This window comes from Excalfactoria chinensis, chromosome 23, assembly GCF_039878825.1.
Source record: "Excalfactoria chinensis isolate bCotChi1 chromosome 23, bCotChi1.hap2, whole genome shotgun sequence".
Lineage (NCBI taxonomy): Eukaryota > Metazoa > Chordata > Aves > Galliformes > Phasianidae > Excalfactoria > Excalfactoria chinensis.
Genome location: NC_092847.1, coordinates 2,992,383 through 3,009,911, shown reverse-complemented (window position 1 = coordinate 3,009,911; position 17,529 = coordinate 2,992,383). Strand labels below are relative to the sequence as shown.

Sequence of the window (17,529 nt, the reverse complement as noted above, 5' to 3'; positions counted from 1 at the left end):
CCCACAGAGCTCCTGAACTGCAGTAAACTCGCACACAAACACTGCCCACTGCTCACCCTAAATCCCCTCAGCCCCTCCCCAGATTATCCAGAGGCTCAGAGGGGTTTGTTTGTTTGTTTTTTGAGCATTAAAGAAGGAAAAAAAAGCACGGATTAGATCCTGCTGTGAGATTCTGGTTTCCAGTGGGAACGGTGGGGACACTGAGGGGATTCCCTGCACTGTGACACAGCCAAGAGTGTGGGGCTGTGCTCAGACTGCAGCACGAACCACTGCATTGGGCAAGGGAGAACACCTACCATTTAATTAAACCTGGGATATTAAGATAGAAGTAACGTTAATTGGTCTCTGACTTGACTAAGCAAAAGCTGCTTCCAGCTGCACAAACCAGGTGTGCTGCTCCAGGAAAGCAAAGCCACACGTGCACAGCAACGACTCACAGGGGGTTGTAATTCAGCTCGAGCACAGCCACTGCCTCCTAAAAGCATGAAAGAGAATCAGGTAACAGCTTCTTAAAAAGAGCAATCAGCTGCTGCGTTATCTCCTAATGGACAACCAGAAAGAAAATCAGCGGGTTCAGCTCACAACACTTAACAACTCCTATATGCTACCCGGCAATTACAGGCAGGTTGCTACAGGATGCTCACAGCACTGAGAGCAGAGCAGCACCTTGGGAAGGGGGATATATTGTGCTGTTTGCCTTTCAGTGGGCCTGCAGCACGCTGCTTGGAATGCCCACTGCACCCAGAGCTGCAGGTACAGCTGGGAGCGTCCTGCCAGGACCCAATGTGATGGTCAAAGTCCTGCAGGGCCCTGCTGCCCCACCAGCCACATATGGGCACCAACCATAGGTTGGGTGGGGATGTTTCTCAACCCATCACAAGTTCCCCCTTCACACCGAGCAGAACGGATAAGGTAAAGAACTTGATTTTCTGGAACAAAGGTGGGAGAAGAGCCAAATGCATGAGAAGTGTTTTAATTATTAACTTTTGGATTTGAAATGCAAAACGGTACCTTTCACAAAGACAAACGAACAAAAAACAAGCCAGAAACCACACAAAAAAACAACTGGTTAGGTTTTTAAAGGTCGTGAAGACAGACAGCTAATCTGTTCTGGCTGTATGAGCAGCATCCTCACCTCCTCCCTCAGCACAAGGCTTTGCTGGAGATGCAGAATGAGAGCTGCTCAAAGTGCAGGGATGGAGAAGTGGAAGAGCACAGGTGGAAGCAAGCTGGGATGTTTGGGAACACAGATGGGCATGAAAGCAAGTCCAGCAACTCAGAACCATGCTCTAAAGAGCAAATATTTTTAATACATACATTAAATTCCTCAGTCGGAGGCTTTACAAAAGCATTCAAACGCTCATGAAGAATTTTGCTAAAGCCTCCTGGGATGTGAATTTCGCCTCACGAAACGTCTGCAGGGAATAAATGGTTTGAGTGAAGACAAGGAGAGCACGGATTGCTTTATAACTGAACCCTGAAGAGCTATGCAAATGGATGCTTTTACAGGACTGGTTTTACACATCTCCACCAAACGCCCCAAGGCTGGGGAGCAACAGGACGGGACAGACTGGATGGGCTGGGATGCAGCAGCACTGCACAGAGGAAGGCAGCAAAACCTATGTGTGAACTTCTAGCTACAACAGCAAAGCTCGCTTCTTTGAGCTGTAAAGAAACAGGGGTGAAGAGCATTTGCTGGTGACCTGCTGAGAGAATGCTGCTAGCGTCAATCTGCTTTCAAGAGAATTGAATTAAGGATCTCTCACGGTGATGTGTCGTTAAAGATATGCTGCAAACCCACCCTAATGTACAGGGGATGTCACACTGACAGAGCTGCCTTTGCATGACGGATGCAGAACAACGCACAGCAGAATTTACATGGAGCCTTTTGTGTAGAAGAAAAGCTCAAAGCAGTTCAAAGTCACAGCAGCCCGTTAAAGCAGACTCGTTTACCACTTGAAAGCTGAGAAAATATTAAAAGGTTTATGCTGAAAGGCTTATTTAATTGCAGTTTGTTGCACTCTGTCCAATGAAATCCTGGTCATACATTTGTGTTTACAGAAGTTGTGGTGCAGATAAGCCTTGCTGCCTTAAGAAATCATTTATCACAGCCTTCAAAATACCAAACGTTTGGTTTATGGTACAGAAATAAATGATAAAAAAACCAGTTTATCCAGATTGAAGCACAAAGCTTATGATTCTATTCCTGGTAGTGCCTGCATGTAGCCCGAGCTCTCCTTCACACAGCCCACCTCAGCTGCATCATGCACAGAAAACAGCAGGAAATGGGAGCTCTAACACAGCTTCATTCTGAAACACACCGAGGGCTGCGAAGGATGAGAGGTGAAGTGTGAGCAGCAGGAGCTGTGCTCTGCCCTTTGGTTTTATTTGTGGTGGTGTGGAAACAGCAAAACACGCTGCAGCAGAAGCCTCCCATCTGTGGGCATCCACGGCGAGGTTCCTCATCCACTACCAGAGAAAGTGTTTTGCTCGGTGCAGAAGGAAGCAAGAAAACACTGGCAGAAAATAGATGGCATTTACAGGATTCTTTCAGTGCCATTTGGTTGGCGTATGAAAATAACACTTGTTACCCAACTAACAATTCCCTCAGTTTGCAAACAGATGTGTCACAGTTGACAAGCTTGGAAGCAAGGAATGAGGACCCAGCAGTGTGGATCCGAAAGGTTTTCCCATAGAAAGATTCTGCTTCCATCTATGGAGTGCTGCCCCAAGACCCAAAGGGACCAAGGGAGAGCTGGGGGGACACCGACCTCAGCTTCACTTTGTCCTGTGTGATGCAGTGGTAGCACAGCCTGAGACGTCGCCTGCCTGGGTTTTCAAAGGGAAAATCCTATGAGCAAACTTTCAGATGCCAAGCTTCAAATGTAATATTATCAGATGTAATTACAGCAATGCGTTGCACGCACACAAAAATCCATCAGCCGTGGAAATAGAGTCGGGAGAATTACAGCGGGGTAGGGGTTGCTCTGATAACGCCAAGTATTTTAGCACAGCTATTATTAAAGAGGAGAATGGCAGAGCACAAAGAGCTGCACAGCTGTTTCTGATATAAGATCAGACACTGGAGGAGATACGAGGAGAGCTCAAATGATTCCAAGTAATGAATGGGTTTCAAACGAAACGCAAACAGAACCGTTTCCTTCAGCTCAACAGTGGGAAATGCAAAAGAACTTTCCGCAAGAGAACAGTTTGACCTTTTGCATAACATATGGTGACTTTCTTGTCTTTGATTCGCTGTTTTCCTCAGGAAGACGCACAGAAAAGATCAACAATCCTATGCATATTTATCAAGGTTTGCTATAGACTCAAGAAACATTTTGCTGCTCTGTTTTTCTCAAGATGCATCCCCACACTTCACTGGGAGGTCTGTTGTATCACAGTACATGGGAGAGATGGAGCACCTCGCAACCTCCTGCAAGTGCCACAGGTCACAAGAATTTACACAGTGAGAGGACAGGGGAGAATGGCTTTAAGCCTGAGGAGCAAAGGTTTGGATTGGATGTCAGAGGTCCGGCTCTTCATGCACCAGATGAAGCTGGAGCTGCAGCTCAGCAGGACAACCACCGCTCCCTCTGGCTACTGCAAGTGCTGCCCATCCCCCAGGCCCTCAGCACTGCTGTGTCCTATTTCTAGCAGCCCCCATAATATTCCATCTGCCAGAACGGCACATGGCTACCAGCTCAAGTCGTGCTCACACTGATGACGAAGAACTCGGAAGAACTCCTCCATCATTGCCAGGCTCAAGGCAGACATGGGTATCTCTCAATGAATGCAGCTTGGACAGCTTGAAGGACCTCCCCAAACAAAGCTTAGATTTGTCAGATCAAACCTTGCTGCTGAAAGCAAAGCAGAAATGCAAAGCAGGAGAGCCAGCAGGTTGCTGACATCGTCGCAGGAAATTAAGCCAAGCCCCATTAGCAGGACAGGACACAACGTGATCTGCTGCGTGGTCACACTGCTCACGTGCACCCAAAGCCCATGCTACCAAAAGCTGAAGGGTCCAAAACTGTCCAAAACCTTACAAACCTCAGGGCTGTTCTAAGAATAGCACGGATGACTTTATTAAGGCTTCCTAATTATGCGCTCCGTCTCTTGCTGAGTTTTAATCAGCGTGCAAACGAGCGCACCTGCGGGGGCTGTCTGGTAGGAGCAATGCTGGCGCTGCTGCTCTCGCTCTGCAGAGCTGCACACAGACATCACAGCTATGAAATCAGAATCCCCCATAGCTGCTAAGGTTATAATAATACATAAAAACGTTTAATCTGCTCGTAATTGAGCAGATATGGAGCCGGAACGCTGCAAAACAAAGGCGAGCAATGCAAACAATGAGGCAAATTTCTGCAGGGTAACTACAGCTTGTTGTTCCAGATTTATAGACAATCTTCCATTCATTCCCTCACGTTTCCAATGTGGGGTCTTGGGACGTTCACAGCAGAGAAAATGATTTATTGAGATTTGAAACAAACCCATTTGCTCCAGGAGGCGCGATTAACATACACAGATGAACACAACTGCTCTAATATTAATGCCTCCCTATTGTAACCTGCAGCTAACGTGTCGCTTCGGTTACTAACACTTAGCAAGCACTGCTGCAACAGCCCCCTCTGACAAAGGGTCCCAAATGGAGGACTTGCACTGGTTTTGCCCTGGGCAAACACGGTCTGCCCTGCTGTCTGCCCTAACGTAGCATCACATTTCCCGTACTGACACATGGATAACATACCATACCTTATTGCTTAAGCAGCGTGAAGTTCTATAGAAACGACACATTTCAGTCACATCCCCAAAGAAAAATGTCCTCGCAGCTGCTCTGTGTTACACAAGCCATTTAATCTGTTTGGGACTTGGCATTACTTCCCCAGCAGAAGGGTACGTGTTCACATGCCAAGACCTTTTTTGCTTTTTTTTTGTTAGGAATGCACTGATTAGAACTTATTCAAATACTACACAGGCTTATTTTTAGCCTACTTTTCATAGGAAGCAAGGCACGCAATTACACTGTGCATAATTTCTAGGCCCACTAACCTATTTCGGGCTGGAGTTGGGCAGAGCAGCAGTTCGACAGTGACACTTGTATTCTCCTGAGACGTGGGAAGCCCCGTCAGCAAGGAACCTCGTGGATCAGCACAGCTGGCAGCCCGAGCCCAGCAGCAAGCTCTGCTCTGGGACCCCACAGCTGCCCCCACATCCCCTTGCTCTGTGCATCGCTGCTCTCCTAACAGCACGGCTCATTCCCATGCGCTGGCTCACGCTGCAATGTAATCAGAGAGCTTTGTTGAGCAGACAGCTCTGTCCATATCAACTCGGGCTGGAGATTAGCTCTTTAACCACACAAAAACTACCCGTGAGCAGTTCAGCTTCGCACGCTGGGATTAGACTGACCATGAAAAATGAAGAATTACCGTGAACTGCAGCCAAAAGGAGGCATTTATTATCGGCTCCGCTTCCTCTCCCTGCCGTTCCCATGTGCTCCTCACCCATCAGCATCCATCACGGGGCAGAGCCATCCACACAAATACTTTAACAACGCCTTACCTTCCATCTGCCACACTCTGGGGTTTCTTCTTGTTTAAAACTTCATCCCCATTTTCAAGACGTTTCCGCCCTAAATCCTGCACTCAGCACTGAAGCTTTGGTGGTTTCCAGGAGCTCTGGACGGCCCAGCACCTCCAACACAGCGCTGACATTCCCCGAGGACATCTCCTGCTGTGCCACAGAGGCAGAGCAGCAATAAATTCAGGCTCCAGCACACACAGCCGTGCCTCACTGCGCTCCCAAGGACTCCCAGGGATTTAAAAACACTGACATTGTGTTCTAGGTCAGCACTCCTCTGCATCACATTAACAAACGCACCTTGCCCACGGCCATATTGATTACAGGTACGGCCAAGTTTAATTGCAAAGCATCACAGCACGCAATTACAGACCACCCCTTCGCAGCAGCCCATGTCACACTTTAGCAGATGAAGACACTCTTTTGAGTAGAAGCTTCATTAGGCTTTAATTGATTGATTACGTTTCCTGTCCCAACCAATTGTTCATCATTTACGTTCACAGTCGTGCAAGCACAATTTGCAGCACAGAGCAGGGACTGCTGTGGTGATGCAGCAATGTTACATCCCCAGGAGGATGCAGATGGTGCACACTTCCAAAGGACTGAAAGCATTGGTACAGCTCTGGTGTGACATTATTTTCTCCCCAGGGCTACACCAACAGCATCGGAACAAACTTAACAACAATTCAGTTGCACTACGGCCATCTGAGCCCACCTTGCAGCTCTCCTTCCATAAGAAGCATCTACTGCTGTGTCAGCACCACTCACACCATTGCTTTCCTTTGCTGATTGCCGTGCTGCTACACAACCACGCTCAGCAAGCAGGACGTTACATCTCACTGCCAAAGGGTTAAGGGCTGCAAGTCAGCTCTGACCTTGGCATGACTTAGCGAGCAGTCAGCTCCTCAGCAACACAGATGGCTGAAAGGATGCTGCCAATGTTTTAAAGCTCAGAAAGTGCTTTTAATGTTTCTTTATGATCATTATTTCCCCATGCTGTGTTTACTGTTTTACATATGCCTCTGACTGCCAAGGAATTGTTAACTAATTACCAGGAGATTCATTTTGTTAGTGCACAGCTGGGTACTTGGTCACGCAGCATCTGCTTCTCAACATTTCTCCTCTCCTTATCTCAGTTAGTGAGGAAGCGGCCTCAGCAGAGCGCATGGAAACTGGAACTGGTAGATGAGTCTATTAACTGATGGTAATTAATACGGGAGCCTTTGGATTACTGATGAACCCACGTGTCCCGCAGACACTCCGGTTACCTCCTCCTATCCGAGAACTCTGCAGGTTAGTTTTCACCTTCAGAACAAACTTCTTCCACTACTTGAGAACACATTATGAAGCAGAACCAGCTGAAGCAGAGGGGATAAAGGCAGCGACTTCACAGTAAGAAAAGTGCTGTTTTCATTTCTACTTTGTGCTTTCTATCGTAAAGAGCAGCCCGAGCTGGATGCAGCCACCTCACTCATCCCAGCCTTCAAATAACAGGACAGCTTTAAAGGCAAAGCTAAATCCAATTCCTGTCCTCAATTCACCATCAATCAGAAGGCAGCTTCGTACACACACCCCAATAGGGAAACCAGAACTGACAGCTCAGCCTTTTTCCCCTCTATTTATTGCACTGTTCCCTTTCCTGTCATCCTCCCCTGACCGTTCTCATTCTGGAGCCGTCCCTTTGAAATGCTTTACTACTGCCAGGGCGCAGTGTTGCACAGAGCAGGTATCTGGATACGCACAATAGACCTTTACTGAAGCGCTCCTTTATTCAGAGCCACCCTCGTGTAGCTCCACATTTACTCCCAGCACCTTTAGAAGGCAAATAAAGAAGCAGAGGTGAGGTTATTCCTTAATTCCACTTCCACTCAATGTCAAACATACAGTCCAATGCAACTGCTCCCTGCCCTGATGGGCGTTAAGTGCCCTGCCCTGATGAATCCATTTCAGTATCGCTGGCATCTCCTAACGGGCATTAATTAAACTTTTCCAGCATCTCTACCTTCACTAGAGAAAAGTAATTACTCTCCGCTGCCCTACAGAGAGGGAAATAAAATCCTCAGGATTAGGTATTTTTACACCATGTAAGTAGGGCAGCAGAGCTGCCACAAGTTGTGCTGCTGTTCCATAACACAGAACCTCCTGCCCCACGTCCTGCACACAGCCGGGCAGGGCTGGAGCTATGGCAAACCACAGTCAATGTGAAGCGGTGGATGGCTCAAAGCATTGCTCAGCAGCAGAGCTGTGCTCCTTTTCACTTGCTGGCACTTCCACTCGGCGCTGCCCGCGGCTACTGAGCTGTTTTCACAAACACAGCCCTCCCTGCATCAAAGCATTTGCAAACTAATCTCGCTGCAAAGGAGATTAGTGAAATTACTGAGCAGTAATAGTTTCAGCAACAGAGGTAAAAATACTTCCCTGGCACTTTGGGTCAGCTGGTTTCGGAGGAATTCTTTAGACCAATAACGGATGAAACAAGCCATTAAACATCATTCCCTGGGATTAATAGGGGACTCTGCCTCCCTCTTACGTAACGGGATTTGGACGTTCCTCCCAAGTACATGCATTAGGAGGAAATCATCTCCGCAAACCTAAAACTTCAGGGCTTAGTTATTTCCTGATAGTTCGGTGGGTTTAGAGGAAATAAACTGTACGTTAATCCTCTCGGATTTAATGAGCGGTACCAGCAAGCTCTGCCTTTAGCAAACCTTTGCTCGGACGAAGGTCACCACCACCAAGGGCTGTAACCAAAGCAAAGTTGCATCTGTGGACGATGAAATCTTAAAGGCAGGAGGAGGTTTAAGTGCTTTGCTGTCCGGGTGCTCTTGCTTTCATTCCAGCCAATACTGTGTCATGGTGACACAAAAACCAACCCTGCAAACAAGGCCCACCTGCACATCCCACTCCTGGTTCAGCTCAGTGAGGAACTCATGTGAGCACCTCTCACCCTGCCATGAGCACAGCTGTGTGCACAATGCAGCCCCAGGCAGCTCCCACCACCACCACAGAGCATGCATAAAGCTGACCAACCTCCCAAATGATGAACGTGATGCAAAGCAGCGTGCCAGGACTCTAATCACAGCTCCCTCCTCTCCTGCATACCAAAGCTGTCCTAACAGAAGGGACGCACCATTTGAATCTCAAAGCATAACGAGCACCAAATTGCTCTCAGAATTTAACTGCAAAACAACCCCAGTCCGAGGGAAATGAAACACCCCCTACGTGAGTTCTTTGCACGGGGGTATTTCAGGAGCTCCGTGATAAACCCATGGCTCCTTATTCCTTCACTACACGCAGGCTGCACTTCGGAGCATCCACGGTTGTTTTTCAGAGCGATTCCCAGCAGATGAGTGCACACAGCTCCTGACTTTGCATTTCCAAATGCAAAACAGCCTTCAGTGTTGTTCGTCACCATGAGAGGGGCAGATGCTGTGCACCTCAAACCCCATCTGCTTACCAGAAGGTAAACAGCACTAAAACATACCAACCATTCCTTTGGATTTCCAGGACTCAGCTCTTCCCTTGCATTTACACTACAAAGTGAGATGCCTAATGGCCAGACCTACAGGGTGTGGGTTGGAGGCTGGGCTGTCAGGAGGGGAGCGGGCTCCTTCTTTTAAGTGCCTTCAGTGTTTAGTCTGCGATGCATCATAGATTGGGAACTTCTAAAGGTGTTTTGATGTAAACCCATCCCGGCCTGCAGACAGCTGTGGAGTGCTGTAAACCTGCAAGCCAGGAATGCAGGATGGAGTAAACATCACCCAGCCATGCATCTCCCAGGTGCAACAGCACGCATGGGGTTGAACCATCACTGCTCAGAAGAATGCTTTCCATGCAGGGCATCCCCCAGCCCAGCACTGGGGTGCCAGGAAGTCCTCCAAAGTGGATCCAAAGGAATCAGAGGATCCAAAGGAATGGCTGCGCCTTCCCCCGTGCAATGCTCCTGCAGTACGTGCAGTCACACTCTGCAAACACCACCGGGCTCAGCTCCTCTTTGGTGACCGCTCACTTCCTGCTGCTGCTCCCTCACCTCTTACCTGCAGTGAGAGGAGGAGCAACACGCTCTTATTGCTGCTCTTCTGTACAGCACGGGCACAGTCCTGCTCCTCTGTGCTGTAATTCCACCCTCCTGTCCCACAGAGTAAAGGTTTTCCACCACGGCTGGATCCGAGCACACAGCACCGGGCGGACGTTACTGCTGCTGTTGCTGCAGCGGGTTCCTGTTCTCCTATCAGGACAAGGCCAGTTTGGATCGATATGAAAGCACTGCTTCCAAATGCAGCAAGCTGAGTGATCAGTAATTCCCACACAGCCACGCTAACCTTGCTGATCGCCTTCAACGCCTCTTGAAAGAACGCTTCATTACCATGCAGATGAAAATAATGCCTTTCTAGACAGCTCTCCCTGATTCCCACTTCTGGTATTTATATAGTACCCACGATCCATATTCATCAGAGCCCAGCTGTTAGTCTGATTGTATTTATTACCAAAGTCAGTAATGAAACAGCACTGAAGTAGAACGCAGTCAGAACCCACATGGAAACGCACTGAGGTCTGGCAGAGCTGGAATTCCAGTCGCACAGTTCTCATGCAGATAACTAAAGAGATACGGCAATCCAAAGGGATTCACTCCTTACTGACATACTACACACTGCTTTCATGTGATGAATCAAGCTATGCAAACTGCCCTGTTCAGCAGCACAGGACTGACAGCCAAAGCTGCACTGCGGGGCACAGAGCAACAATGCAGCTCCAGCAGTGACACAGAAGGGAACTCGAGGGGGTTCAGGCTTCACAGCAGCTCAGTGCAGCTCTGCAATCCTTCTCACTGCAGCCTCCAGGATGAAGTAAGGAACCGACTCTCAGCTACAGCAGAAGAGCTCGTGCTTTTCGTCACCCACATTGAACAACACTGCTTTAAAGAAGAAAACTGTTCTGGCTCGGGGAACAATGCACAGTTTAAGTAACAGGTGAGGAGGTGAAGAGACGGCTCTGAAGAGGAGGCATCCTGAAGAGGCAAAGGAATGCATTCAAAGGCCTTACACATCAGAGCAACAACCGAAAGGCGAGGACTTCTTTTAGCTCCCAGCCTCCATGCATGCAGCTCATTAGATGCTTCAGACTTTCAGAACCACCAGCTGAAAAATAAACTTCAAACAGAAGCTACAAAAACAAAATAAACCCAGAAAAGAACTTTGAAAAAGCATTAAATTGAATCTTCTGAGACAACAAAACCCAGCCGTGTTCTGCATCCAAGGAGCCCCTGGTTACAGCTGGGAGCAATGCATGGCTGCAGCCGTGGCTTTAATGAAGATTCATGTTGGTTCACACTGAGCACAGCACCTCCTGCCATCACAAAGCAGCACCAACAGACACTGCGAGGATTTTAAGCGAGTGAGTTCCAGGCTGGCAGGGAAAGCTGGGCTGTAAGAGCAAAACAAAAACCCCTCTCTGTGTCACAAGCAACACACACATGCAGGTGCCTCAATCACAGCTGTCTGAGCTGAGAGGCTTTGCTTCCAGAACACCTGGAGCACAAGCACCGTGTTACCTCATCCTACAAACCCTGCACCATGAGGTGGCTCTGGGGTTGATGTCACCACGGTGCCCAGCTCAGCTGATTGCAGCACAGAGCAGCATCCTGAAGGGAACCAATTCAGAGCGTTCAGCAGCACAGCGGTTGCTTAACTGGCCACATGAGGCCTCGTTATCATTTGGAGCTAACACACTAAGAAAGAATGGAATAATTAGAGCTGGTGAAATCACGGCGCTGATGGCAGAGAGGTTTAAACAAAAAGGAACGGCAAGATGCTCGATGCCAAGAATAACATGTTGGAATAGAGAGGAACGGGAGGTTACAAATTGCACACACCTACGGCTGCTGACAGCCATCACCGTGTTCTTTGGGCACAGTATCAACCCACAGCCTGACTCTGTGGGGCAGAGAACACAGCCGGAGAGGGAAGGAAGGATTCCTCCAGCAACAAAGTGGTCCATCGTTCGCGATCCGCACTTAACAGATGGCGTTCGATTTAGCACTCGGATCCTTCGAGTGTCTTATCAAACAAGACCAAACACTATCTTGAAATCCCCATTTTACACGTTCTGTGCTGTTTGCTAGAAGGATCACAGACGGATCTCGCTGCTGCCACACGAAGCTGGTGCTGCCTTTTATAAGGAAGGCTGCTCGGAGCAGCAGGCAGCCCGGCTCCCACCCGCTGCACACCTGCACTCAGCCCCGCTCACAAAGGCAGCCCTCATGCATCACCAGCTCTGCAGCCCCAGCACTGCTGGGAGCACACATGGGAGCAGAGGAGCCCTGCTGAGCTCTGCCCTGCACCGCGGTGTCAATAGAAACAGCAGCAGCCTGCTGCGAGGTGCTGCGTTTAAGGACGGCGAGTCTGACACAGAAGCTCGCTGCCAAAACCATCTGATGTGGTAAATAAGCTCACAATATGTTCTGGCTGCTGGAAGAGCTGCTCCATCTCGAGCACGGATATGATTTGTTCCAAAAGTTACGTAAAATCAGCAGAAGAAATGCCAGTTGTACCCACAGGGCTCAGCACCAGCCCCGTCCCACCACGATATGTGGGACCCTGCAGCACCTTGCTGCTCCACATCACGTACATCATCCTAATATCGTCTCCAGCTGCTGTCATGTGAAGTCCGGGACATCTCTGCTATGGAACTCCCAGCACAGGAACATCCCCACTGCCCTCCAGAGCAAAAGCAGCTCCATTTGATGCTCATTATAGATCCACCTCCCATTAACTTTCTCATTTAAATACAGCTTTATTACTGCCTCGCTTTATTTACCCCTCCTGTTTTCTCTGTTCCACTCAGCGCTCTCCCGGAGCACCCGGCTGCACTGCAGCTCACTTCTGCTCCGCCGCATCAAGGTGATACCCATCAGGGCACGGCAGGTAACCCTTCATTAGCGGCCAAAGGAGGAAGCTGCCTTCGGGTACACATCAGCTACAGCAAAGCGGCAACCCGGGGATCGCAAATAAGCGCAGAACAAAGATAAGAAGCGCGGAGCTGCCAACCGCTGCGACACCGCTGGACACACGGGCACAGCCGGGGATCGCCGGGCACACCGAGCGACAGCGATCGGACGTCGGTCCTTAACTACGGCGTGCTCAGAACTAACCCAACCGAACGGAGCGAACGGCCCGACCGGAGCGCGGCCCTCCCGCCGGGCCCAGCTCCGGAGCCGCCCCTGCCCGCCCCGCGGCTCCGCCCGCCCCGCGCGCTCCGGGTGCCGCCGTGCTTAGGCCGCGGCGCGGGGCCTGCAGCGGCCGGGCGCGGCCTGCGGGCTCACCTGGGCGCACGGTCTTGAGGCGCACGGGCTCCCTGAAGTGCCGGATGACGGCCAGCGTGTCGCGGTGCGTCAGGCCGCTCACCGGGGTGCCGTTCACCTCCAGCAGCACGTCTCCCGCCGCCGGCGCTTTGCCCGACAGCAGCGCGGGGCCCGGCGCTCCCTCGTTGCCCGTCGGCAGGCGGCCCGCCAGGTACGGGAACTCGCCGCGCTCGGCGCCGCCGTGCAGCAGCTCGGGGTCGGGGCCCGCCGTGCCGCCCCAGGACACCACGCACTCCTGCACCTTGCTCAGCCAGTGCCGCTTCTTCCGCAGCGTTTTGGACATGCCGCACCATGGGCGCGCCCGCGCCGCCTCCCGCACCGGCCGCTGCCGCCCGACTGCCGCCCGCCGCGGCGGCGCCGCCCGCCTCGCCCCGCCCCCACCCCAGGCCCCGCCCCCAACCTGACGGGGCGGGGCTTGTGACGTCACGGCGGCGCGCGGCGTTTGGTGGCGGGACTGTCCGGGCTGCTGAGCGCTGCGTCTGTGTGTCCGTCCTGCGGTCTGTGTGTCCGTCCTGCAGGGCCACGTGCTGCCGTGCAGACGGGGCTGTCAGAGCTCAAAAGCGATCAAACGGCAGCGGAACCGTGTCGGGATGCTGCTTAATTGGAGCGTGGAGACGCGGTTGGGTGGTGAGGACAGAGAGGGGATCGCGGTGCTGCGTTTGGACGCCTACAAAGTCACTCCTGTGCCCAACGCTTGCAATGCTGCTGCTTGTGTTGCTAAGAGAGCAAAGCCAGGTCTGAATGCAGAGCTGTGCCTGGCTGAGCACCGCCTGCAACCCCTCACCTGGAGCTGGAGCACCAACCCCAGTCCGTGCATCACCACAGCACCAACTGCAGCATTCGTGCATCGTGATGGCCTCCTCTCTCGCCCCCCTTACTTCTGCACTGCAGAAATGAACCATCAGGTTCCATAGGCCCCAACTCTCATAAATAATCACGTAAAGTTTACAAACAGCTGCAGTGCTGGTGGGGGAATAAACCACGTTTCGGGGGAGACGTTGCAGCAGATTCACCCCGCTCACATCCTCTGTGTGCCTCCATTTCCCAGCTGCAAACACGGCGCTGCTGGACGTGAGGCTGCAGCCCCCAGCAGTAATTATAACACGGAGGCACGCAGAGTGCACAGCAACCTGCCCCCGAGCACCGTTCAGCCACTCTGAAATCAAGAAGGCAACCACGGGGATTGCTCTGCGTGTGCCCTAAGTGCAGCTGGTTGCTGCCGGAGCTTTGTGTATAGAAGAGCTAAAAAGATGAACTAAGAGGACTTGTCAGTGTGAATCAGGAGGCAGCCGATGCAAATCCCCCCCTGCTGCTCGCTCTGGGACGCACACTGAACGTCTGCGATGCGATCAAGCACTGCTGCTGCCTATGAATGCAAAGAGGAGATAAAGACCCAGAAAGTGAACCGAGGGAGTCGTGCAGTCACACAGAATCACAGCTGAGCGTGGGTTTGAAGTCTACGTGTTGGATTTAGAGCCTAAAAGTAGTAATGGAGCGTTTAAGTCTGGATCTTGAGCTTAGCGCTGTGCGGAACCATCAGGGAGGGATAAGCCTGTGGATGTGCTGAGGTGATGTGGGGAAATGAGGGCTGTGGGACCAGGTGGGCACGGTGGGTGCTGCTGGGGGTCACCCCCGGCCATGTGCAGCCACAGCACAGCCTGGGACCAGCGTGTGTTGCAGCTGATCCAGCCGGGCTCCAAGCTGGTGCACCCACTTACATACAGGGAGGGTTTTGATTCCACACTCATAAATATCGCCTCCTGAGAGCTTACCTGAAACTTCATAAGCTCTCGGCATCATCAGTTCTGCCCTCGCCCTCCATTTCTGAGCAGCACTCGCTAAATCCCCTGCCTGAACCTTCCCCTGGTGTCAGTGCTCTGCCAGGAGCCGGGTGAGCAGCTGTAAGCAGTTCAGCTCTGTCAGTGGTTTTACATCTCTAATGGGATCTGAAAGAGCTGAAGTGAGTTTTACAGCCCCCGCTCACAGGGATTTGGGAGAGCTGACATGGCCCCAAAACCCATCCCAGCCCCTGACACACGTAATCCCCAGCTCCCACCAGTCACTGTCTTCGCCCCAATTGGAGCAGCTGGGGCAGCAAGGAGCAGCAGCTCACAGGGAGCTGCAAACCTCCCTGCAGAATGCATAAGGAAATCCAGGTTGCTGGGAGTGGACACCCACTCCTGCACATCACTGCCTTCCAGCACTGGGCCCTGCTAGCCCTGCAGGTGTCTGGAGGCTGTGCTGCATCCTGCTGCTGTCTGTCACAGAACAAACCACTGCCATTGCAGCAGCACAGCTGGGTGTAGCAGTGCTGTGCTGTGCTCCCCAGGGCCCTCTGGTCACACTGCAGAGCAGCCAGTTGGCTTTGGATTAAGGTGCTCCCAGGCTTTGCCATCACTGGAACAGCAAAGGGCTCCTTGGGAACAAATGGGACACAACAGCAGCTCCGTGGCTTTGCAGGGCACAGAGCTGATACTCAGCACTGATCAGAGGCTGATCAGGACAGAAATTAAGCAGGCCATTAAGCAGCACTCCGGTGGATTAAGGTTGCTCTGTCTCCTTACACTGCAGGATTTCAAAACCCCTTTGAAGTCTGCGCATTAGAAAATCACTTTCCAAGCCACATAACTTTGAGCTTTAGATGTTTCCTAACAATTCCGTGGCTGAGGAACAGCTGACTAATCCTTTAGGATTTAATGAGGTTAACTAACATGCACAGCTTTGTAGGGAGCTGTAGGTGGTATGTGGTAGCAAACACGAGGAGCGGTGGCTCTGAGCAGAGCTCTGCAATGAGCCGTGACGGCACCGCAGCATCGACTCCCAACCTTCTGCCAAAGCTCTGCTTCCCTTCCGCAAGCACAGAAAGGGCTCTGTCCTTCTTCAGTCCATAACAAACGGCTCGGTTTGCTTCCATCTCTTGCTGAATCACAGCATCACAGAATGGCTTGGGTTGGATCCTCAAGGATCACGAAGCTCCAACCCCCCACCGCAGGCAGGGCCACCAACCTTCACATTGAATAACAGCCCAGGCTGCCCAGGGTCCCATCCAACCTGGCCTTGAACACCTCCAGGGATGGATGGGGCATCCACAGCCTCTCTGGGCAGCTGTTCCAGCACCTCACCACTCTCAGAGTAAAGAACTTCCCCCTGACAACCAACCTCAATCTTCCCTTCCTCAACTTCAAGTCAATAGGCACTCACGTTCCTGCTCCTCACTCAGCTCAGTTTCTGGCTGGGCAGCCCCATTCCCAGCACATCGCAGGTAGGAAACATTCTCCTACTTCAGTAGGAAACACCTCTCAGCCGAAACATCCTCCTCACTGTCAGATCACTGTCACTCCATTCCCATTTCAGACCTGTCAGCTCTGTGTGGCTGCTGCTCCACGTGGCCCGGCCCCACCAAAGTGGGGAGCACAGGGGTGGGTGCTGATGGCTGAGCCCCTGCAGCCCATGAGAGCCAACACTTCGGGTGCTGTAAGTGGGTCGGGTGCTTCTGTGCTGCTGCCGCCTCGTGATTAAGCACCATCAATATTTATGATTTATTATTGCAGCTTTGGAAAGATCCATCTGGCACAGCTCATGGATCATAGTAGCACTAGTGGCAAAGAGAGGCATAAAACTGCCTCGTGCTCGTTTGCAGCTCCCCCTCAGCTCGCAGGAGCCTGCAGACAGAGGCAGGGGCTGCTCTGTGCCAGCAGCTTCTCTTCCATCTCTTCCATTCGTGAATTATTTCATGGGAAGATTTCTTTTAATAACAGGAGTGGAAAACTCAGAGCACCAATTAATACCTCACAGCCAACCTCGGGCTTTCATGGTCCCTGAAAAAGAAAGCCATGGAGACAAAAGCCCTTCCAGAGCAGCAGCCAGGTGTGGGAGCTCACAGGGCTCACATGGAGAAAAGGAAGAAAGAAAGGAAGGAAGGAAGGTCTCAGGGCTCAGAGCTGCCTCTGCTGCTCCTGCACTGCCCAGGAGGGCTCTGCAGGGATGGCTTCAGTGCCTCGTTTTGCTTCTTCCTCAGGTCCTTGAAATATAGAAAGTAAAACACTGCGGGATGAAGAGAAGAGCAGGAGGTCACAGTGAGGACGTTTGGAGGAATGTGCTGTTACATAAAGTGTGCCGAGCAAAGGTTGGTAAATACCACTCCTTCCCCTGGGAGCCCATGGCTGGCAGGAGCCATCAGTGCACCACGGGAGAGCAGATCCTCCTCACTAATTCTCCAGGTCATGAGCAAATGAATACAGCTACGCCAATAAGCTCTCAGTCTCCACCAGGCACAGCTGCCTGCTCACCTGCTGCCGTCACAGCAAGGTCGGGGCTGCAGACATCAAACTCCCATCCAAAACGCTGCTCTTAGCCAGCAAACCCTCCAAAGGGCATTAGAAGGCTGCAGGGTTCCAGGCTCCGTGTGGCCACAAAGTGGGGCACAGGGTGCCAGGGAGCTTCAATTGCTTTTCTGCTGCAGTGATGCCCTCTGCTTTGGCTGCACACAGCACTGCACAGCAGCAGTGGGGCAGCTCTGCACAGCAGTGCTGGCTGTGAATGCCCCAGAGCTGTATCTGCAGGGAACAAGGTGCCGTCAGCCCGCAGCACAGTGC

At 51.6% G+C, this 17,529-nt stretch overlaps 1 protein-coding gene across 3 annotated transcripts in view; it reads right to left on the bottom strand.

The window, feature by feature from the left end:
• Positions 1-13,288, bottom strand: part of MAGI3 (membrane associated guanylate kinase, WW and PDZ domain containing 3) — a 37,383-nt gene extending 24,095 nt beyond the window's left edge. For all 3 annotated transcript variants that reach the window (XM_072356343.1, XM_072356341.1, XM_072356342.1), the window contains exon 1: positions 12,896-13,288. In XM_072356343.1, coding sequence (XP_072212444.1) covers positions 12,896-13,217 — 322 coding nt within the window. In that variant the 5' untranslated portion in view covers positions 13,218-13,288. The remainder of the gene's footprint in view (positions 1-12,895) is intronic.
• Positions 13,289-17,529: the final 4,241 nt, after the last annotated feature.